At 43.8% G+C, this 24,183-nt stretch overlaps 1 protein-coding gene across 1 annotated transcript; it reads right to left on the reverse strand.

Annotated features, from left to right (window-relative positions):
• Positions 1-629: 629 nt before the first annotated feature.
• Positions 630-13,270, reverse strand: PROK1 (prokineticin 1). Its single transcript, XM_084848300.1, has 3 exons — positions 13,199-13,270; positions 3,784-3,909; positions 630-803 (listed from the first exon to the last, which is right to left on the reverse strand). Exons 1-3 carry the CDS (start codon positions 13,268-13,270, stop codon positions 684-686), a joined length of 318 nt encoding a protein of 105 aa, XP_084704426.1. The 3' UTR covers positions 630-683.
• Positions 13,271-24,183: the final 10,913 nt, after the last annotated feature.

A 24,183-nucleotide genomic window follows, 5' to 3' on the forward strand; every position in this document is an offset into this window, starting at 1 on the left:
ATCCGCAGCCAGACTCAAAAATGTTGCCATGGGGTTCCCTGGTCAGAATGTGACAGGGGAAAAAGGCGCTGCACAATTTATTCTACCTCCATAAGATGAAACAAATCACATAAGGCAACACTTTTACCTTATATGGATTGAGCAGTTGGTGTACTAGACTGTCTGATCTGTGTACATGCAATAAGAAAAACGCACTGCACACCATACATAGCAGTGTACAACTTGTTTTTCACATCAAGATTAACCTCTGAGTAGGAAATTGTAATGTATGATGGTTGTCCTCAAGAGGACACGTTGAAGGCCATCACTCTTTAATATGTTTGGAAAGAAATACTGGTGACAGCCACCTAGTTTAAATTCAAAAGAGATTTTTAAAAAGTATATATGGAGGAGACTTCTACAAATGCAAAAACATACTCAGCTCACACTGACAGTTACTCCCCAACCTTATTTTAATGGTTAATGAACAATGTGTATTTGCAGCTCTGGAATCCCCCCTAATTTGTTGGTAAGCACAATTCTTGTAAGTTGATTAATCACTGACTGCTGAATGTCAAAGGACAACATTTGTGTAAAATAAATGGACAATTAATTGTCCTTATAGGATGTTGAAGACAGAATAGTGTGTTTGACATGCGCTGCAATAATTTGTGGGTAGTAAGGATCATGAAACTCTTGCTTCTTTAAAAGTCCATGTTCTTGAAGTCTATTGAACATCGGTATCGGCCATCATTGAATTTGGAACATAAGAAGTTTGGCAAACATGGGCAGGTGTGATGTTGCCGTTTTCCAAAGAAAGGAACCTTTAAGAGAACAGAAAACATACAAAACGTTAATAATATGCAAACATTAATAATATGCAAAATAGTAGGCAAAATTTAGTGTGACCTGAAAGTCAGGTGAGGACAGTGTTCTTTAGCAAGGAATAGCAATGATCCTGCCCCCAACTCCATCCCACCCCCCCACTAACATCTTCTAACATGCTTTGATCTTTTCTGATATCTAGAACAATAGAGGTTCATTTCTACTTTATGAAATCTCCATTTGCTGACCTTTCACACCCAAGAGGATCAATCTTCTAGGCCCAATGAGATGGCTGTAGAAAGTGGGATTTGCATTGCACATGAAGGTCTGCAGGATTACAGAAATGGCTGTTGACCACTATGACCTGATTCCGTGTACAGGTCAGTTCACACTATCATGTAGCCATAGAGGTTTCTCCTCAAGATCCCATACTTGATGGGAGGGCTCGCATAATGTGCCATGTAGGGTGGCCAGGTGTCCTCTTTTCTACCTCTTTTCTTCACTTGCTATTTTAAGGGCTGCCCACAAAAGCATCTGGATTTGATATGTCTGGAACCAGACAAAAAGGAAGGTGGCTGCAGCCAAAGACAAGGTGCTGCAACTGGAGAGCTGTTCAGAGCTGCCTATTGCGTAGCATGAACTGGAATTTCAAATGCCTCTGGGTAGGAAGGAAAAGGAAATGACATAATTTCCATTTCCTTTACAGCTGATGAGGAAAACCACTTTTGGTCTGGGGGGCTGGATTGCACCCCTGGACCAAGCCGGTAGGCTGGATGCCATCAAGGGGGTTAGGGTCTGACCTTGAAGCCCTACCACCTCCCACAACATCACCCACCCACCCTCGCCCACTTCCCTCCATCCCGTGTCGGGTGTCCAAGGGCATCTCTACGCCTGCAACTTATCACACATTCATGATTGGCCACTCATAGAAGTTTGCAGGTCCATTACACAACGCCATAATCCTCCAGTGATTTTCCCTCCATTTCCCCCTGCCTATCCTGTGTTTTCCCCAAATGCAAAAAAAATCAGTATTTTTTCAGCCCACACAACAGGAGCTCCATGACTTCCCCGTGTATTTTTTCCATAGCATGAAGAAACCACTCTGTGTGTGCGGTTGTGGGCAGTCGTTTTGGTTTGTTGGCAGTGCAGCCGTGAGGACAATGGCAGTGGCGTTGGGGTGGTGGGCGTGTCAGTATACCGACCTGGCTTGCTGCCATGCCATGACTAAATGCGATACACCAACTTTTGTTCCCGACTTTGGCTGCTTACTCCAAACACAGAATGGCCAGCGTGCTGGCATTCCAGCAGTTCACCGGGAAGCTGGTGTCTATGGGGACGGGGTTTGGGCAGTTCAGTGGAGGTTGCTGTCCATCCACACTGCGTGTCCATCACAGCCAAACCACCATAATCTGTGAGGGGAGGAAAGGCAGCAGGAACCGGAGAGGAAATTCTGCAATGTCCCCAGCGTGTGTAATGGCTTTTCATGGGAAAGAAAAGGTAAGGAATGGAATATAATGAGATAGAAACAACTGTGTAAAGGAGCCCGATCTAATCCCGTGATGAAATCGGATGGAGACAGCCTCAGTATTGATGCAGATTTCTGCCCCCGTGTGTTGAACCTCCAAGGGCTCCTTCAGATGGAGCTTTTATCCTGTGATTGAGATTGCTCCCTCAAGGAAGTTTGTGGGCTCTTTACATGACGCCATGATCATTCAAGGTGTCTCCTGCACTAAATGCCCTTTGTTCCATTTTTAAATAGATTGCAGATAATGAGCTATCAAATTACCTCATTGCGTTCCACTTCAGTTTATTTATTTATTTATTAAATTTATTAATCGCCCATCTGGCTGGTCACCCAGCCACTCTGGGCGATGTACAACATATAATAAAACAGTTTAAAACAGTTTCCTCCATGAAAAGTGTAAAGCGGCAAGAAGAGGAGTGAGATCAGTGAAAGATGATGGAAGACTCAGATACGGGAAGAAGGAGTGCAGAAGGGGAGAGGGGAAAGAACCACGTATTACGGTGGTTCCAGTCCTTCCTCTCCGGCAGGTACCAGAGGGTAGCACTGGGAGAGGAGGTTTCGGACCCGTGGCCGCTCACTTGTGGGGTGCCACAGGGTTCCATCCTCTCCCCGATGCTATTTAACATCTATGTGAAGCCGCTGGGAGCTATCATCAGGAGGTTTGGGATGCGGTGTCATCAGAATGCGGATGACACGCAGCTCTACCTCTCATTCAAATCTTCACCAAGGTTGGCCGTAGAATCCCTGTCCAGATGTCTGGAGACGGTGAGTGGCTGGATGGGGAGGAATAAGCTGAAGCTGAACCCTGACAAGACCGAGGTACTTTTGGTGGGAGACAAGAGGAGGTTGGGGGATGTTGACCTGGTGTTGAATGGGGTACAGTACAGTTACCCTTGAAAGACCAGGTCTGCAGCTTGGGGGTCATCTGAGACTCCCAGCTGTCAATGGAGGTTCAGGTGTCAGCTGTGAGCTGGACAGCGCTGTACCAACTCCATCTGATACGGCGGCTGCGCCTCTACCTTCCCAGCCATCTGCTCCCATAGGTAGTACATGCCCTGGTCTCCTCTTGTCTAGACTACTGTAATGCGCTCTACATGGGGTTACCCTTGAAGATGGTTCGGAAGCTGCAGCTGGCACAGAATGTGGCGGCTCGCCTGAATTACATCTACATCATCAAGGGAACAGCAGAGATATTTATGAGAGCCTATATACTAATTTTGTGGGGTTCATGGACTCTGATAAGATTTGCTCACTGCCATCTGACGAGGACAGTTATGTAGCCTATAGAACCGTGTTATTTGCCACAGCAGCTAATCTCGAAAGCTTGCACATTTTTTGTGATCTTTTGGCTGGCCTAAAGGTATTACACCAATATGTTAAAAAATGTGCATCATTATAATAACAGCTACTACTGGTTAGTGGGCCGCCAAAGAGTTGAGGTCACCTGCAAATACCTTATGACTAATGGGGTGGCATTCGTCTCCTTCTTGCCCTAATGGAGTGCACATCCGGAGCCCACGTAGCCACAGGCTGATGGCGCAGCATGTCCCACCTCCACACTGGAGATCCCTTTCACAGGCCTGGAAGGAAGCAGCACAGTGGTATGAATTAGCCACATGGAGTGTACAAGAAAGAAAATGCTGTTCCTGGTAACAAACCGACACTGGTGGTGTGTGTAAGTGTACTGGGAGAATTCAAAGCTGCACGCAGAAGAGCTTCATAGGTTAGGAAGAAACCAATTATGGCTGAGAAACATTGAGACAAGAGGTGGGGAAACAGTGATGTGTCTAAGATCTTAGTGGCATCCGTGATGAACAAGCTTCTGTGTAATTAGTAGTAACATCTAGACAAGGCTGGCACCAGCTATGAGGGCCCCTCTGGTAGAGCGTCTTCCAGTGCCCCCCTCAACATCAGTGCTCTCCCCCATCCCCCAGCCAGTGGGATTATTGGTGGTGGCGCTAAGCAGCAGCAGCACAATCTGTGATGGGTGCATGTGAGGAAATATACAAAATGTACCATTTTGATGTTCCCACATCTCTCAATGTCGCATTCCTACAGGACTTTATGGGGATGACAAAATGGTGGCTTCCCAACCACTTGGTCCTGCTGCCAGTAGGCCTGAGCCTGGGGAGACAGGTGGTAGTGGTGGGATGGCCCAACCTAAGCTGATCATTCGGGATGGTGGGCACTGCCAGCCCTGCGTTTAGATAAATACAACACCCAATGTCTACTTTATCACCTGACTGGGTAATATGACAGTAAGTGTGGTATGAAAAAGATCATCTTGCTAATGCAGGCCACAGCCTAGAGAACCACAAAATGAACCCTACATCTTGCAAGGTTCCTCATTTTTAAAAGCCCCACTAGCACTGCTGCTGCCTCCCTGTCTCACAAGCCCCTTCTAGCAACTCTCACAAGCTTCTAGAGAAGTTTGCAATATCCCAATGCATCCAAGCCTTTGGGCACACCTTAAGCAGATCTCTGGATTGTAGGGGTGAGCAAAAACTGCTGTCACAGTGCAGCAGGAGTGTTGAGCCTCAGGCCCATGGGTGACATTCGGCCCTGCAGGACTTCCCAGGTGGCCATGGCCTCTTGCCTTGGCTCCACCCTCTTTCCCCCAACCACTGATAGTTTGGTGGTTTTCAGCTTTTGTACAGGTTTTTTTTGCATATTTAGACAGAAAAAAGTCCTACAACTCCCAGCATGCCCCAGCCATGCTGGGAGTTGCAGGAGATTTTTCTGTCTAAGCATGCATAGGATTGTGCCCTAAATGGTTGGAATGCCTCTCCTGAGGCTTAGTGACTGCCAGCAAGACTTTTAAGCTACAATATGCTTGAGTTGTGGGTCTTTTTGGTATTTTGGCCACACGTGTTTTGCCATGGCCCGGCCTCTTTTGCCTTTGGCCCTGCCCACCACTGTGATGTGGCCCCTGAGAGCTTCTTCAAATCCGAATTTGGCCCTTGTGCTGAACGAGGTTTGACATCTGAGCCATACAGGCTTGCTATTGGTTTAATGGATGTGAGGTTTTATCAGCAGTGGTCTACTTTAGGAAGAACTTGACTAGAATTAAGATGAATTAAGAGGGACTGAGATATGTTAGAAAATAAACCAAGTTCAACCAGAGGTGTTGGAAATACATCATGATTGTAGTCCATCTTTCTTGGCATATACCATTTCTATTCACGGTTGTCAAGATGATGATCTCTGGGAGGCATTTGATGGAGCTTAATTTACTAAAGAAGCCTGTAGGGTCAAGAAAATAGCTTTGGGCGTTGATCTGAAGTCAAGAGTCTGAACGGTCATATTTGCCTTCCCACTACCGTAGATCCTATTAGGATTGCATTGATCATATTTGATTGGATTTATGCCCTCAGTAGAGGAAAGAAGCCTCAATTTGCTTCTTTAACCAACATGGAATTTGGGCAACAAATGAAAAGTAGGGAATGGTGACAAAGTAAAAATACAATAAACAGCAATGCTCATGGCTGATATGAAAGCTGTTGAGTCCTGTCAAGAATGCAGAAATTGGTCAGCAAATACAGCAGGGGTGTTGAACTTCTTTCAGCCAGTGAGTCGAATTCAATTTCAGAGAAGCTCTCAGAGGCTGCATTCCAGTGGTGGGTAGGGCCACAGGAAAAAAATTAGCTTCAAGCTCTTACTGGAAGTAGCTCTGCCTTAGGAGAGGCATTTCAAGCTTTTAAAATTGGGGAGAAAGCATGCAAAAGCCGGGAAACCACTTCTAAACAATCAAAAGCTGGGGGGAAATTTGAACAACCGTTGCATCTATGGAGCTCCTGAAAAATCTCTTGGGAATCCTGTGCATTCCAGATGACCCCAGGTAGGAGTTTCAAGTGGCTTCCCTGCACCCAGTTGACTTATGAGTTCGTCCGGAGTTACCCACTAAAGACTCGATCAACCCAGCAACATGGCAAAATTGCTTACACAGTAGAGGACATCCATCAAAGAACAGAGGTGTATAACAGGCTTGCAGTAAGATGAAGTGAGAAAAATGTGATGGCAAGCAAAACAAAGCACAACTTCTTATGCCTAATATAAGCATTTATTATAGAAAGAACAAAATTACAGACGTCATGACGACATGAAATAATGTTTTTATGGAACTATTTTTGTAGTATGCTGGAAGGAAAAATGGTGCATCTTAAAATAAGAATATTTATGTTACTTTTCAAGAGAAAAAAAATGAAGCCAGTCACTATTGTCCTTCAGGTCTGTCTCATTGGGAAAACTGAGCATGTGTAATATATAAAGGAGCACATCGCTGCTATTATGTTGAAGTTGTGCTGATAAAGAAATCTGTGGCAGTTGCTAGTTGTTCATCTTTGTGCCTTCCAGAAGGCCATCGGGGTCATGAGAAGTGAACTGGTAACTGCGTTAACAAAGAAATGGTTGCTTCTACTGATCTGGTGTGAATTCTAAGCATTTGCCAATAACTGGAGGTCAGCCAGTTAACATGGCAATTTACGTAGCATAGTCTGGGTCACAGAATCAAGAAATATAATACCCTCAAGGCTGAAGCACCATGACTGCAATATATTTCCAAGGATTTGGAAACAACGAGGCTTTCTTAGGGCTGAGAAAACTGTTAATGGAGAAAGGGATCTTATAGCAGGGAGGTCAAATTATATTTTATGGCCTCCAGTAGTTGTTTACTTAATTTCATGCCAGTTCTGGATGGAGAAATGTTTACAGTGAGTAAGTGATTTGAGACTCAAATCAGGAGTGAGGCCATTAAAAAAAAAAAAAGTCCTTCCTATGCCTCATGGACCTCATAGAGCAAGGATGGTGAACCCCAGGCCTGAGGGCTAAATCCAGCCCTCCTGGGGTCACAGTCCAGCTCTCCAGCATTCCCCAGCTGACCGCACCGCTTTCCCACGACCACTGAGAGTTGGGCAGTTTCCCAGTTTTTGCAGTTTTCCCCACCCCCATTCTAAAAGGTTGAGATGCCTCCCCTGACGCTTAGTTACTTCCAATAAGAGCTTGAAGCTAAAATATGCTGGTAATTTTTTTTGTATTTTTGGCTCCGCCCCTTTTGCCTTCAGCCCCATCCACCACAGGCATGAGGCCCCCGAGAGCTTTCCCAAAACTGAATTCAGCCCTCAGACTGAAAGAGGTCCCCCACCCCCACAAAAGGGTCAGGGCCAAAAGTACTAGCTTATTTTAGTTTAAAGGTGTTACCGCCAGAAATGAAGCCCTAGGAAAGATGTTTCAACCATTTTGGGGGGAGGGGGACTGTGCAAAAGCCAGGAAACCACCAAATGATTGGTGGCTGGGGGGAAGGGGGTGGAGCCAGGGGAGGAGGCTGTGGCCATTTGGGAAACCCCAAAGGGCCAGATTTCCCACACACACACACACAGCCTGGGATTCCCCACCCTTGGTGTGGAGTATAGTAGAGCTACTGTGGGCCATGTGGGGGACTCCAATGGACCTGATCAGGCTCCAAGAGCCTACATTTTACGCCCCTGTCCTACCTCATGACCCCAGATTATGATAGTTGGTCATGATTACTCAAGTGAGAGTTCACGTGTTAAGTCTTACACCAAAGTTAAGTCTTACACCAGATCTACACTTTTGTGTCATATTGATAAAATCTCATCATGGTGACACTATATCCCTCTCACTCACTTATATCTCATCGCACACACAATGACATTGAGGAGACTAAGGGGAGACCGAGGGGAGATAGGATAGCGCTCTTCCAGTATCTGAAAGGTTGCCACAGAGAGGAAGGCCAAGATCTCTTATCGATCATCCCAGAGTGCAGGACACGGAATAATGGGCTCAAGTTCCAGGAAGCCAGATTCTGGCTGGACATCAGGAAAAACTTCCTGACTGTTAGAGCAATACGACAATGGAACCAATTCCCTAGGGAGGTGGTGGGCTCTCCCACACTGGAGGCGTTCAAGACGAGGCTGGACAGCCATCTGTCAGGGATGCTCTGACTTGGATTCCTGCATTTGATGGTCTTATAGGCCACTTCCAACCCTACTATTCTACGATTCTATGATCTCTTGAGGAATTTTGGATAATATGGAATAAAAAGTGGGAAATGAACCTAGAAAAGCAGTATACAGTATTTCGTAATGTGCCCCAACTGTTATCAGTGCACGTCAATACTGATAAAAACCACTAGTGTAGATCGATCCCTGGTCACTCTTGACCTTTTCTTGTGATGATCTGGTGAATTGGCTACTCCGTCTATTCTGTAAAATGTGGAGAGGTAAATATAATGCATCCTGCCTTTGATGAATGAGTTAGAGGATATGTCATAATGTCACTTCTAACCATATATTTCTTTTATTATAATTTTTTCCCAATTAGCGGTTTCTGGTTGTAACACTAAACAGGCTTGATCCTTTAAAAATATCTGCTTCCACCGTCATTCAAAAATTTTCTGACTCACTTATGCACCACAGCTGTGACAATTTAAATAGATAAAAGTCAGGGCACATACGTAATAATGCAATTTCCTGCATCTGTTAAAATTCAAATAGTTTAAAATTAAGTAAAGATGGGGGAAATAAGCATCAGTCTTATTCATGGAAATGCTAAACAAATAAAAATCAAGTTCTGTCAAGCCTATTCATGAGTTGTTACACTGAAGAAATTAGAATTATTTAGGGAACAGGAAGTAACCCATCAAGAATGAAGTGATCAGCACCCCGTTATTAGAATACAAGATTTGACAGTTTCATTCTTGTTTGATTTTGCCTGTTCGTTTGAGGACACAGCATGGATGAGATCGTTGTTCAAATACTTGTGCTTGATTTATGATTAATGTTGCTTCTGTTTTAAATCTCTATAAAATATCCAAATAAGTTCTTTTTACAATTAGGAACAACTTTATTTTGAACAGAGAATACTTAGTTTCTCAAAAGAACAGACTAACCTTGAAAGACTCCAACCTGGGTAATGTTCACATTAGAGAGAATGGAAATATTATTGGTTTGGGTTTTAAATATATGTTGAACATACTGAATTTTTTTCTAATATAAAGGACTATTGACAAAGTAACACATGACCCCCATGAGCACACCCATGGAAAAATTACAGCATAACAGATTTATCAGAACATGTTTCCACTGCAATCCAATAAGAAGGATCTGAACATAAGAACATAGGAAGCTGCCTTATAAATGAGTCAGACGGACCATTGTTCCAACTAGCTCAGTGTTGTCGACACTGAATGGCAGTGGCTCTCCAGGGTTTCAGGCAGGAATTTTTCCAGCCCTGTCTGGAGACTGATTTCTCAGTTGGTGGGGCCCCAGCTTTGGAATGCCCTCCCAAACGAGATGTGATTGGCACCAACTTTATTTTCTTTCCATGCCAAATTAAAATGTTCCTTCTTGCCCAGGCATTTGAACATTTTATCTTTATTTTATAATCTTTCAGTTTAATGGGTTGCTGTGTTTGTTTGGTTTGATTGTTGAAGAGTTTTTGCTTCTTCACTTGTAATTGCATGGTTTTATATTGAGGTTTTTAAAATGTATATATTCCAAGGGGATCCCTTGTAGGATACAGGGTGGCTTGTAAGTTTGGTAAATAAATATAATATCAGCTTCAATTCTAAAATCTAGAGCAAGGGCAATTCATGAAGCTGTCAGGACTACTGCGCTAGAAGGCTTTTTGCCTGTCATTCAGGAACATAAGGCTGCAACCTTAAACACACTTACTCAGGGTAAGTCCAACTGAACAGAATGTGGCTTACTTCTGAGTAAACATGCATAGGATTGTACTGTTAATTATAATAACATCTTCAATTTGGGGAGTGGGGGAGATGCTTAATGACACCTTCCTCTTTAACCTAGTAACTATCTCACAGGTTCTTTTCTTAGAAAAGAAGAATCCAACCCAGCTATGAAGTAGAGTACCATATATTTTGCATCCTCTCATAAAATCTTCCTTCTTCAGACTGCAGGTGAACTATCACATGTTTGAATATTCTACCAAGTGAAAACTATCTACATTAGGATGGCCAGATGCCAAAGCAGACAGGGCTCCTGCACTTTTAATAGCTGAATGGAAGAAGGAATTTCAGCAGGAATAGACAGCATGACAAACTGCAGTCACAGAAATTCCTTCTTCCATACCACTATTAAAGGTGCAAGAGCGCTGTCCTCTTTGGCCTCTGGCCACCCTACTACACATATGAAAATTGCACTTCAGAGAGACATTAGAGCCTTTCTCCTTGACATATTAAATTTTCACTGGCCATGTGTTTCTGACACGTATCATTGAAACGTACTATCTCGTTTACCCTGGAAATCTTAACACTTCCGACCTTTACACCTTCATTGAAACAACTACTTTCCACATATGTATGGAAACAATTGGGGCCAATTGAGAAGAACAAAAAGAATGATAAGTTGGAAAGCAGTGTGCAAATAACCCCACTTAATCCCATTCTTTGTTTCATCTTGCAGTCCATGTAATCATAACCTCTAGTCTAATGCCTTGAGTTTTCAGTAGATTTTTGAATCAATAGCTGAAGACTGGCCAGGGCTGCCCCTCTATAAGCAGAAATGTTAGGCATCTATTAGCAACTGGCTCTGAAAGCTCACCATATGGATGTTATCAATCTAGATCCATCAATGTGAGATTTAAGCATTTACTTAAGTCTTTCCTTCTGAAATCAATGGGACTTCAACGTGCTCAATTTCGTTGGTTTGTGCCAGTTACTTTTTAACATGAAACTCTGCTTTAAACTATGTCAGCATCAAACAGGAAGACCAGCCTGCATGGTGGCTTCCCAGAAACATCACACTGTGTCTAGACCAGCTTCCAGAATTTGCATCTTGGCTGGGAAACAGGCATTACTTTATTTGCATGTTTGCAGCTACCTATGAGGTGCCATAATACACTGAAGTCAGCTGTTGTCATAGAAGTCAAGAAATAATTATCACCCTGAACTGAGTAAAAACAGACACATGGAACTGACCTCTTCTTATGTGACCAGAGGCTGGCCCTAGCAGAGGGCAGAATGAAGCAACCCACCCCAGACAGCAGATCTGCAGGTCCTGTTAAAGGGCAGCAGCATAGGGTCAACTATGTGCAGCTAGATCCTATGTCTGTTGCCTCAAAAGTAAATCCCAATGGGGCTTGCTCCCAAGTAAGTATACAAAGAACTGCAGCCTCCTTTTGTAAGCCTAAGCATGTCTACTCAGAAATCAGTCTCACTGAGTTCAATGGGATTTACTTCCAGATAATCGTGTATAGGATTCCAGTGTGCAAACTCAGTGTATTACTATTAAGGTTGTGAAATCATTTTCTTCTATCTCTGTGTATAACACACATATTTTAAGCACTTGTGTCTTTAAGAAGTCCCACTGTAAACAGCCTTCAAATTAAGGAGAGTTTTGCCACCAAGTCACAGACAGAATTTCACCGTAGCTGATGCAGAAGGGGCTGTCATATTCAGCTGATGTGTGCAAGTAATTGCTCACGCAAGCAGTCCTCTTACAAGAGCAGTGTAACGTGTGATGTGGGGACTCCTAGAATGTATCTGGGGCTATTCTGGTCATAAAAAAAAATTAAAGATGAAACATCTGCACCAGCTCAGGGTTGATAACCAGAGTTATTTGTATAAGCTGCTTTAAATAGGACAAGGCAGCATAAGACATTTTAAACAAATATGTAAGTTGATGTCTTCTGGTTTTATGTAGGAAGTCTTGGAAATGAGCTAATTTGATAGAATTACTATCAAGGTCAATAGAACATTTCTATGAATAAGGGTATATTTACAGAGAAAAATAAAAGAACAATTATGCATCACAGACAACTAAGCCACTTTTGCTGGTCAACCTCCCCCTCTTTTTAAAAAGAATTAAAAATAATTGAGCATTCTTTTAACTTGCATACTAAACTCCTGAAACTTGACATAAACTTACAGTGCAATCCTGGACATTTGTACTCAGAAGTAAGTCCCATTGAGTTCATGGTACTTCTAGGTAAATGTGCAAACAATTGCAACTTCAGGTCACACTTTGAATCCCCCCCCCCCCCGCAGTCATGAGTGTTAAAGACATTTTCTGAAATAAAGTAACCCAAAGTTTTGCGCCCAGTTCCATGACTTAGGACTTTGTGCAAAGCATAAGATACTGAAGATCAGCCTTCCCCAACCTGGCACCCTCCAGATGTATTGGACTACAACTCCCATCATTCTGAGCCAGCATGGCCAGTGGCCGTGCTGGCTGGGAATAATAGGAATTGTAGTCCCACACATCTGGAGGGTACCAGGTTGGGAAAGCCTGCCCTAGGTCTTAAAAATAAATAATTCAAATAGCTGGTGACACTGCTGTTGAGTTTTTAATCATGTGTGGGGGGGATAATTTTGTAGGATAAGCTATTTTTTTCAAATCCTGAAGCTACAAAAGATTTACACATTTCCTTAGTTAAGAAAGGTAACCATTTTACTTCCATATTCAAAATGAAATTCCTCCCTTCATTCCTTATAGTTAATTTTCTTACACCTTGGCTCTAAAAACACATTAACATGCAAATCAGTTGGACTTTCAGAGCATTAACTTTACCACTGGAGTGGTTAGATCTAAATATTCAAGTCCAGAGGTGGCCATTTGTGTCAGCTCTCAGTATAAGGAAATAGTTCTGTAATTGCTACTGAAAGTATTGCAGTGATGTAGGCAAACGAAACCAAGTCTAGCTTTTAAAATGCACGGATCCTCATGTTGGGCTTCTGCCAATAAGACCTTTGATCTGGGAATCAAGCTGCTTCTTTGCGTCTGCCCCTTACTTGCCAAAATCATAGCAAATGGAGCCCAAATCGACAACACATGTTGGAGAGACTTTTTCCACAATTACAATTAGACAAGCAAGGTTTCAAAAATAACTTACCCCAGTGATCACTGCACACTTGTACAAGGTTATTAACAGAAAGAAACACAAGATTTGTATAATTATTTTCATGATGCTTGAGAAAATGATTAAATCCTTGTCTTTTTCCTCCTTTCTCACGCTCCCTCTTTCATGTCACAGTTGCAGCGTGATGTTGCGAGTCCCTCTTCTCCCTCCTGCCTTGCCAGGTTCTCAATGAGATCTGATCACATCCCCCTCTCCTGGCTCTCTATTTAACATCTTCTCAGCCCCTTTCAATCTATTTTGCTGATGTGATACTTACTATGATGATCCCAGCTACCACAGATGAGGCTTGAATCTATAACATAGTAAAACAGGAGGAGCAGCAGCAGCAGCAGCAGCTTTGGGGTCTTTGAAAAATATAATTCATGTGGAATTTGGACTTGCATAATTTTTCAGTTTGTTTCATTTTTAATCTAAGGTTGGTAGACTTACACATAATACAGGAGCTATCATTTTAATAGGAGGCAGTTCTACATTGGGGGGAAAGTGGGGCAGTAACCCTCCACCTGTGCCCCATCCACTTGTGGCAGAGACAACCGGGTACATGTGCGGCTGCAGAGTGCCACACATTACCTTATCCGGGCCTCCTCTGGCAATCTCAAAAGAATGTTGAACATCTGCCCCATCCTCTGCCCTACCAGCCCCAATGGGCACCAGCCGCTGCCGCCGATGATGAGGAGGAGGAGTGAATTGACCTATTATGTGCATGTGCCTTTTAGCCTTTGGGGAGCTGGGGGTGCTTCCCCCCCCCTTTTTTTTAATGGTCACTAAAAATACCTACTCCCTCCAGATACAACAATAACAACTCTCTGTTAATGATCCACAATGGCAGAGCTGGCACAAATGAGGCAAGCAATATACCTGGCAAGGGAGACTGAGCCTTCATCTAGTCTTACTCTACTAGTGCCAGGCCAGTCCTCTTTCTGATCTTTATTTCCAGCTGAGGTCAGCACAGGCCTGGGGACACAGAAAACTGCCTTCATCCAGGTCAGAACATTTGTCCATCTAGCTTAGCATGACCGACTCTGGCAGTAGCCCTTCAGGGCCTCAGGCTTTTCTGCCCCCTGCTACCTGATTCTTTTCACTGGAGATGCTTGGGATGGAACCTGAGACCTCCTGTAGGCACAGCCGGTGCTTTACTGCCATCACCCTCTGAGGTTCCTATGCACCTCAAAGGTCCCTAGGCAGGGATGGGCAACTTGTGGTCCTCCAGATGTTCTGTGATTGCAGCTCACCACTGGCTATAATGGCTAGGGCTGATGGTTGAGTTCCAGTCCAACAACATCTGGAGGGCCACAAGTTGCCCAACCCAGATGCAAGAGTATCAGAGGGCACTATGACCCCCCTGACATGCCGGCAGTAGAGAGTAAATGTCCCTCTGCAGTGCATACTGGTTGCTAGGGAAAACAGTAGGAAAGAGCAGTTGCCTTCATGCCCTACCTGTGAGTTTCTTTGAAGCATCTAGCTCAGCCTTCCCCAAGCTGGTGACCTCTAGATACGTTGGATTGCAACTCCATCATCCCCAGCCAGCATGGCCATTGGCCTTCCCTGACTTGGTGTCCTCCAGATGGGTTAGACTGCCACTCCCATCATCTTAGCCAGCATGGCAATAGCCTTTCCCCAACTCTCATCAGCCTCAGCCAGCATGGGAGTTATAGTACAACACACCTGGAGGTCACCAGGTTGAGGGAAGCTTTATGTGGATACCCATCTAGCAGAGGGCAGACATTGCTCCCGCCGAGCACTGGACAACCATCTGCAGAAAGCACAGCTTTGCCACTACGATAAGCCTTTCAAATGTACACTGAACAGTGGAAAGCCAAACTGCAACTTCTTTTCAAGGCAAATGAACATGGCACAAATGCCAAGAGCAGGATTTTAAAAAAGGAATCTGCCACAAGCAGGGCCATCTCCTGCAATTGTTCCACCAAACAGATTGCACCATAATAGGAACAGGACAGCCTGCCTGTGTGCAAGAGCATCCCAAGCCTGAATTAGTTCACTGTGGAAAGAATTGTTTCCATTTCATTAGGATGAGGCATTTGCAAGTATCCACCCATCTGCTTTAGTCAGAATCTGTAATAAATAAACCACTGAGGTGTTTGTATGGCAGTGTCCGGATGCATCCAGAATTATAATGAATCAACTACTAGACCCATTGTATTCATCCTCTTAGCATGACATTTAATCTTGGATAAATTTAGTTGCTTTGCCTGAGCAGTGACTTTCTCAGGCCTGGTCCTAGACCTATTGCTGCTGTCAGCCTTCCCCAACCTGGTGCCTTCCAGCTGTTGTTGGACTACAAACCCCATCATCTCTGGCCATGCTGAAAGGGGCTGATGGGAATTATAGTCTAAAACAGCTGAGAGGCACCAGGTTGGCTAAGACTGGCGGCTGTTGTTACCATCTCCCCATCCCCACCATTGCCATCACTGTTGCACTAAAATCCTGTCCCTCTATTACAAATGGTGGGGGAACCATGCTGGACTCCATCAGCCCCAGCCAGCATGCCCATTGGCCAGGGATGCTGGGAGATGTCGTCCAACAATGTCTGGAGGGTGCAGGTTCTGCTGTATTACATTAGATCTCAACTTTTTCAACACCCGCCTTTTATACCCATGTGCAAGAAGATCAAACCAGTCCATACTCCAGGAAAAAAAGCCAGACTGCTCACTTGAGGGAATGATATTAAAGGCAAAACTGAAGTACTTTGGCCACATAATGAGAAGACAGGATACCCTGGAGAAGATGCTGATGCTAGGGAAAATGGAAGGCAAAAGGAAGAGGGGCCGACCGAGGGCAAGATGGATGGATGATATTCTGGAGGTAACAGACTCGACCTTGGGGGAGCTGGGGGTGGCGACAGCTGACAGGAAGCTCTGGCGTGGGCTGGTCCATGAAGTCACGAAGAGTCGTAAGCGATTGACCGAATAAGCAACAACAACAAACACCAAGGGAGCCACTTTAAATATTTTAAGCATACATTATTGTCTTTCTTCTTCTCTTCTCCCACCTTCCCTCTTTCTCCCCTTCTCTCTTTCTCCTGCTCTATCTTCCTCTCTTTCCCTCTTTCAGCTTTCTCCTCTCTTTTTTTTAAAGTCCCTAAACAAACAAACCAAGGAAATGGTTGGTATGTACCTGCCTACTTAGATCATGACACACTTATGGGCCTGACCCACCAGTCAAAGGCTAAAGGTGCAATTCTCTGAATATTTAGACAGAAAAAAGGCCTAAAACTCCCAGCAAGTCCCAGCCATACTGGGAATGCATAGGATTGTGCTCTCTTATGACCAACACTATGCAAGAATGCATAGGATTGTGCTCTCTTATGACCAACACTGCATGTACATGTGGAGTTTTGGGAGTCTTTCCTCCATGGGGGTTGTGTTTGTTTGTTTTAAATACAAAGCAGCCTGGGGGCAGCTCCTCCTGAATGAAAAAAGCATGGTTGGGAAGAGGCCAGTTAACCCTTTTCCCAGTTAACCCTTTTCCCATGGTGTAATTTTTCAGCTTAAAATCTCCCTCCCCGTGTTGCTTTTTTACCAGTGAGGAAGAAGGTACTTGGAGGATATGGGGATCCCCTACCTTCATGCTGTCAGTGCAAAAGCATTCGGGGGGTGGGGGGTGCTTTTGAACTGTTTTTCAACAGCCTCTCCTGTTTCTCCCTAGGAACACAGAAAAGAGACTCAGGGACAATGGACAGAAAAAAGATGGCCGTTGTCCATGTAGCCCAGTATTGTCAGCACTGACAGTCAGTGGGGCAGCTAGGTAATTTTAGACCCCAGATGTAATGATCGGGGGGAGGGGTTAGATGTCCATGTGTATTACTTCCGGTGTGAAGCACATAACTAGCATTGCTCCCCTCACCCATCTTATAACATGTTTTACAGCTGCTTCTATATTCCTGATATGTTAGAACAACAACAAAGCTGTGTGAACCATGATTTAAAACAAAAACAACCAATATCCTGAGCATTTTAAAACCACTGAACTTCATCTTGACCACAGGTAAAAAATTGAGTTTGCTTCTGTTGCTCTGACGTCCTCATTACCTGTTGCTTTCTGGGGCTAGATGTACGCTAGTATTTTTTTTTTTTTACTGGTATTGAAGTGTGCTGATAACTGTTGGGGGATATTATGCATTCTGTATACCACTTTTCTAGTGTCATTTCCTGCTTTTCATTCCATGTTATCCAAAACACTGCAACAGATGACACTGTGTACACTACAAGGTATAAATGCACAAGAGGGATATAGCATGACCATGATGAGATCATATCGATATGATACGAGGTGCAGATCTGGCCCCAGGGTGTTGTGGGGGCCCTGGGCTGTGAGGCCTTGGAGCATTTCTACACCAGGCTAAATCACGCAACTTTGCTGGGGCTTTCTGCTTCCATTTTCTTTGCAGGATTAGAACTGGGCTCCTCTAGACAGTGAGCACATGATGTGGAATTGAAAACTTCCTTTCTCAGCAATGCTCTATATGTTCAATGAAACAGTGCCATCTAGTGGCTGAATTATAGTGCTACATCGGCATTACACACTGGCGATATCCTGTGTTGTTTTTGTTTAATTCCAGCTTATCTCTGATCTTTTTGAAAGCAGGATATGTGGGGGGGGGAAGCATGGGAGATGTCCTGGAGGTGCATAAAGGACCTGCAGGCATCCATGAGTGGCCAATCACGAGCATGCAATAAATTGCTCATGTAGAGAAGCTCTTGGACTTGAGCTCCAAGGCCCAGCCCTAGCTGCACACTGCTGACTGGCAGTGGCTCTCCCAAGGTTTCAGGCAGGATTCTTTCCTAGCCCTACCTGGAGTTGTCAGAGATTGACACTGGGATCTTCTGTAGGCAAAGCAGGTGCTCTACCACTGAGTTGCTGCCTGCCACAGGCTACCTTAATAAATTAGATTACATCAAGAGTGCTATGACATTAAAGACTCACCTAGGTTCAAGCTCTATGTTATATGGTGTTCCATGATTCCTCCCTCCACGTTTTTTAAAACTATCTGTGGTGCTCAAATGCCAGCTGCTCAACTTAACTGACTTGTGGCTCACGGTGTCCATAAGGTGAGCTACATCCATTATTAAAGGATAGAGAAATAGCCTTCTGAACTGTATCCCAAACAATGAAGATCTGGAATCAAGATATCACCAACTTAGGTTTTCAGCTCACAAGGTCTATGCAGAACTGCCTTTTGCATTCTTTCTGAGTGTAGTGCATGTCCCACATCTGAACCAGAATAAAATCAAAGACTTTCCTCAACTAAATCAGCGAACTGCCTCCCCATCTCCTGAGACACATGGCAATTCACACATGGAATCATAGAATAATAGGGTTGGAAGGGGCCGACAAGGCCATTGAGTCCAACCCCTGCTCAGTGCAGGAATCCTAGTCAGAGCATCCCTGACAGATGGCTGTCCAGCCTTGTCTTGAACGCTTGGTAGTACCCACCTAAAATTCCTACCTGAGTTTGCTCCCTGCTCCCTAGCTAGCACTTGTGTGCAATAATTGCCACCGTGTTCAGAAGTAATTTTTTGGCACAGCGCTACAACCATCATTTTGAGCATTTTCCAGAGGTATATAAAAGGGTTACCCTCACTTGTGGTAGGAACTACCCATGATTTGCGGGCCACAGGCAGGACCCAATCATGCTCAGGAGTTTGAAGCACTTAGTATGGGCCCAAAGGTCCTGTGAACTGAATCCAACAGTTTCAACTATATACACCAGGTGTGTTTCTGAAAAAGCAAAATCGTTTGATACATCTCTGCCTTATTTGTTTATTTATTTGTTATATTTATATCCTGCCTTTTCTTCCAGGGAAACATTTTATCCTCACAACCCTGTGGGGCAGATTAAGCTGAAAATAAGAGACTGCCCCAAAGTCACCCGGTGAGCTTCATGGCCAAGTGGGGACTTGAACCAGGGGCTCCCCAGTCCTAGACCAACACTCTAACCACGACACCACACTTTTGTTCTTTATAACCTTTATTAAGGATATACGCATGCATTCTGATGAGGAGGGAAACTTGTAACTTCTTTACCGAAAGTTGTAAGAGTCAAAGTTACAGTGTAATCCTATGAATGTCCACTCAGAGGTAAGTGCCATTGAATTCAATGGGGCTTACTCCCAGGTAATTGTGTATAGGACTGCGGCCTTAATCCAGTTTGTATCTCTTTGTATTGGTGTGGGATAGACTTGCATAAATAAATAACATTTATTCATTTAATAAATAAATAAATATCTATTCATTAATATAAATATTATATTAATATAATTAATAAATAAAATATTATTATATTATTATATTATATTATATTATATATATTATAATATATATAATATAATATAATATAATATATATAATATAATATATATATTATATATTATATATATAATATATATTATATATATAATATATATTATATATTATATATATATTATATATATAATATAATATATATAATATATTATATTATATTATATTATATTATAATATTATTATATTATATTATATATTATATTATATTATATTATATTATATTATATTATTATTATATTAATATTATTAATATAATATTATAATTTATTATTATAAATATTATAATTAATAAAATAAAATATTATTTTATTTATAATAAAATAAATATTGGAAATCACACAAAAATGTTCCAGTATGCGAGACTTCACAGAACGTCACCAGACATTGTGTAATATTGTGTATGACTCAGTTTGTGATTAATAAAATAGGATTCGATTCTTACAAGTAATCAGGAAAATGTAATGTTAGAAAAAGAGAGCTTCAGCTATTGGGCAGTATAGAAATGAAATGAAATGAAATAAATAAATAAATAATCCTGGTTTAATACCCTTACCAGAGCAGATATACAGCTTCTGGGGCATGAAGCAGTCTGATGGATTCAGCAACATTCTTTAGACATAATTCACTTGAAACTGATGTGTTTTAATGCTAACATGCATTATTTATTGGAGCCTTAAAAAAAATAGGCCCTTAAGAAAATATGTCCCGTCCAAATAGCCTTACACTCTAATATAAACAACAAAAAATGAAATACAACAGAATTAAGAACTAGAGTGTTCATCATCTGGCAGCTAGGGTGGGGGGAGATCACTTTGGCCTCACTCACGATCTTCATTCAATTTACACACCCATGGGGGTGGGGGCGTGAGGGGACTAGGTTGTGCTTTGTTTCAGCAAGTGTCTGTGGAGGGCGAATTAAACACAGTCTTTGTCCATAATGATGAGCTGGTGAGGGCTACGGGGATGATGGTGCCATAGAATTTGAGGCGGGCTCTGTAGAGAGGGGGGGCAGATGGTGGCGCTCCTCTGTGCGCTGGTGCAGCTGCAGAGACAGATGGCTGGGGAGGAGCCATAGAGGCCTCTTCCCAGACTTCCTACGAGAGATGGGGTCACCGTACTCACTGAGCCAGCCCCCACCACCAAACACAGGGCAGGCAGTCTGGGGGTGGCAGCATGTAGGCCCCCCGCCCCTGGGCCCACTGTGCTAGGCAGTGACTGGTTTCCCCAGCGTCCTCAGTCCTGTATCCTTCTGCCCTTATGTGCCACTTCCTGCAGCTGTAGTGATGTGTGCACATATCCTTCCCTTCCCCAGCCACCAGGGAGAAGGTAGTATGTTCCTGTGTGTGTGTGTGTGTGTGTGTGAGAGAGAGAGAGAGAGAGAGAGAGAGAAAGAGAGAGAGAGAGAGATTGCCTTAGTATGGCTTCTGTTGCTCAAGAGTTGTGCTTTTTACAAATTATACACACGCGCACGCACGCGCGTGCGCGCACACACACACACACGGCCCCACCCCTTTGTCAGTTGTGGAGCGTTGGAGTGGTGTGCAATGCTTCCTCCTCTGTGGTTCAGCCCAGGGAGGGGGATGCTTTCCCAAGATGCGGGTTCTTCTGCTTGATGACTGTGTTCTTACCCCATTTATCCTCCCCCCGCCCGCTGTTCTCCTGAACCTTCCATGCCAATATTGGGAGGAGGGGAGTTTTCTCCTTGGCGGTATTTGGGCCAGTGACTCTGGGAGCATGTGGTCATTCATTTGTCTGTCCCTCCCTCCCTCCTGGTCATTCCCCAGTCTTGTAATTCCCTTCCAAGCTTTTCAGTCAGCAATTTGGACCACAGTTCTGTAAGCATGTGTACATGGCAGGCCTGGCCCTGCTAGTACTACATTCATCATCTAAGGCCCTCTTCCAAGGGCCTACCCTGAGGGAGGCTCAGAAGGCAGCAACAAGGGAGAGGGCCTTCTTGGTGGTGGCCCCCAATTATGGAATAATCTCCTCAACAAGGCTTGCCTGGAGCCAACATTGTTATCATTTCAGCACCAGGTTAAGATAACCATTGTTATCTTTTCAGCACCAGGCTTCCTCTTCTCTCAGGCATTTGGCAGAATATGATGAGGTTTTAATCAAGTCCTGAATCTTTCTTATTGATTGTTTAAAATTGTTTAGATATATGTGTGCCTCTCTGTGTGCTGTCTGTTTATATGTTTGCATGCAAATGATTTTTCTGCTAGGTTTATGTTTTTAAGGTTTGTAAAGGGCCCAGAGAGGTTCAGCTATTGGGCAGCATAGAAATGAAATGAATGACATTGGGTAGAATGAGGCAGCCGCCTCAGGTGGTAGATGCTGGGGGGGGGGCACAACAGCAAGCACTAGGCAGAGCAGTGAATGAGTTGGTGAGGTGTTGGGGGAAAGAGTTGTGTGTGCCCTGCACTCCCTAAGTGAGCCCGCTGCCCTCAGGAGCAGTGGAGGATGCTGTCCCAATGTCAGTGCTGAAGTAAGATTCAACTGCCGCAGTCCCCGCAGTACATGGAATGGGATGGGGCCGCCATCTTGTCCTTTGCCTCAGGCAGCACAGTGTCTTTGGCCAGCCCTGTGTGTGTGCTTTAGTGGATAATGCGACCGAGGTCCCTTGGCGACTGCAGCTCCCTATTTATGTGTGTTTCTTCCAGTGGAGGGTGGAGTGGAGGGAAGTAAAAATAGTTTGTCAATGCGGAGATTTGAACCAGCCACTCCTCAGAGCATGTGTGTGTGTGTGTCTGTGTTTCAGCAGAGCACACCAGCGTTCCCTTATGTGGCTGCTGCCTCTGGGTGTCTGCGTTCTTCCATGGTGGGGGCATGGTGACTTGAGAGCCACGCCCTCAGCTCTGCCTGTTTGGATTGGCTCCCTCCGTGTACACGTGGCATGTTGGTCTCATGACCATCTCAGCCCTGAGGGGGCTGGGCAGGTGATGCTTGACAAGTCCATCATTTTTATCATATTTTTGTGTTTATGAGTTGTATATCCCCACCCCAACCCACAGGCAGACCCTGCATTGGATACTGTGGCCCTTCTGCCAGTGTAGTGCCAGCATAACTCCCCCGACCCTGGTGTAATATGAGTGTAGGATTGCTCTGCTGGCTGTCTTCCTATACCTGCTTACCTTAGACTAAGTCCCATTGAACTCAGCGAGACTTACATTTGAGTAGATATGTATAGCATTGTGCTGTAAAACAGCACAAAATCACAATAATCCAAAATGAGGAAAAATAAGAAAGTGAACCAAACTAAAGGTAAAATAACCTTCCTGTGATGGTTAACAAATGAAAAGGACATCTATTAATGTAATCTGAAAAAGAGAAAGAAAGCAAAGTATCAAAATAAGCAAACACCAAGATCTCTAGCTTGAGAAGAAGGGGAAATATCAGATTGGAGCTTGAATCCAAGTCTTCTCCTATTTACTGCAATTATGATATGAATGGAAAATAATGTAAAACATAGCAAGAAATAGATACACCAATGGAACACATGCTAGATATCTGGATCATACATCTGGAATCAGAATTTCTGTTCCTTATTTAGAAACTCACATGCCCATATTTAATTGTCCAGGAGTCCTCTAGAAGTACATCAGCAACTTTCTCTGCTGGGAACCAGTAATTATTTAGAGGACTGGGCTCTTTAGATTGCCCGAGTGCTTCAATACCATCCCAGCAGGCATAGCTGTGAGTTAATTATCCCGAACCACCAAAGAGACCAAGCATATAAGGACTTATCCCAGCAAGTCACCAGAAATCAAACGTGACAATAAAAAGACACATCCTGTGAGGCACTGCAGACCAGCCACCACCTAGGTTGTGTCTTGTGGTTAGGGCTTCTCACCACTCTACCTTCATTTAATCTCAGAGGCAGGGTCAATGAACTGTGAAGGCGCATGACTACTTCCTTAGATATTGCATTCTAATCATTCACAAATGGGGTAATCCATATGTGTGCATGCACACACACCATCTATCTGATCCATGAGGTTCACCAGGTTAAAAGTCTGTAGGATGTAGTGCTGACTACATTATTCTTCCCATTGTTTATAGTAAAAAAAAAGAAATGGATTCACTCTATCTAGTCCATAAAAGCACAAGAAGAGCTCTGCTGGATTAGACCAATGTTCCATGTAGTCTAGCATCCTGTTTCCAATAGTGGCTGGCCAGCTACTGCTGGAAAGCCCAGAAGAAGGGGCATGAAAGCAAAGACATCCCCCATGTTTTGCTCCCAAGCAAATGGTATTCAGGGACATACAGCATCTGAGGGCTAAACTACACAATATGTTAGATTCATAGTATGCAGCTTAGCCTCTTTCATTTTTACTTACAAGTAAGTGCAAACCAGCTCCAGACATTCTTGGATGAGACTGATTATCTGGATCCATTTCAGTCAAGGTTCAGGTCAGGTTTTGGCACAGAAACAGCCTTGGTCACCCTGTATGGTGACCTATGTCAGGAGAGAAACAGGGGGAGTGTGACCATGTCGATTCACCTTGATCTCTTGGCAGCTTTCGATACTATTGACCATGGTACCCTTCTGGGATGACTGTCTGAGTTGGGAGTGGGAGGCGCTGCATTGCAGTGGTTTTGCTCCTGCTTGGAGGGTCAGCTCTAGAAGGTGGTGC

This window comes from Heloderma suspectum, chromosome 4 (genome assembly GCF_057233095.1).
Source record: "Heloderma suspectum isolate Gila_16-S chromosome 4, 16-S_ref, whole genome shotgun sequence".
In the NCBI taxonomy this organism is placed as follows: domain Eukaryota; kingdom Metazoa; phylum Chordata; class Lepidosauria; order Squamata; family Helodermatidae; genus Heloderma; species Heloderma suspectum.

Excerpts from the sequence above, each read along its gene's own strand:
- PROK1 (XM_084848300.1), bottom strand. The coding sequence starts at position 13,270 with ATGAAAATAATTATACAAATCTTGTGTTTCTTTCTGTTAATAACCTTG. Across the intron at positions 3,910-13,198 it reads AGTGTGCAGTGATCACTGGG|GCCTGTGAAAGGGATCTCCA; the intron begins GTAAGTTATTTT and ends GCTTCCTTCCAG. Across the intron at positions 804-3,783 it reads GCCACCCCATTAGTCATAAG|GTTCCTTTCTTTGGAAAACG; the intron begins GTATTTGCAGGT and ends GTTCTCTTAAAG.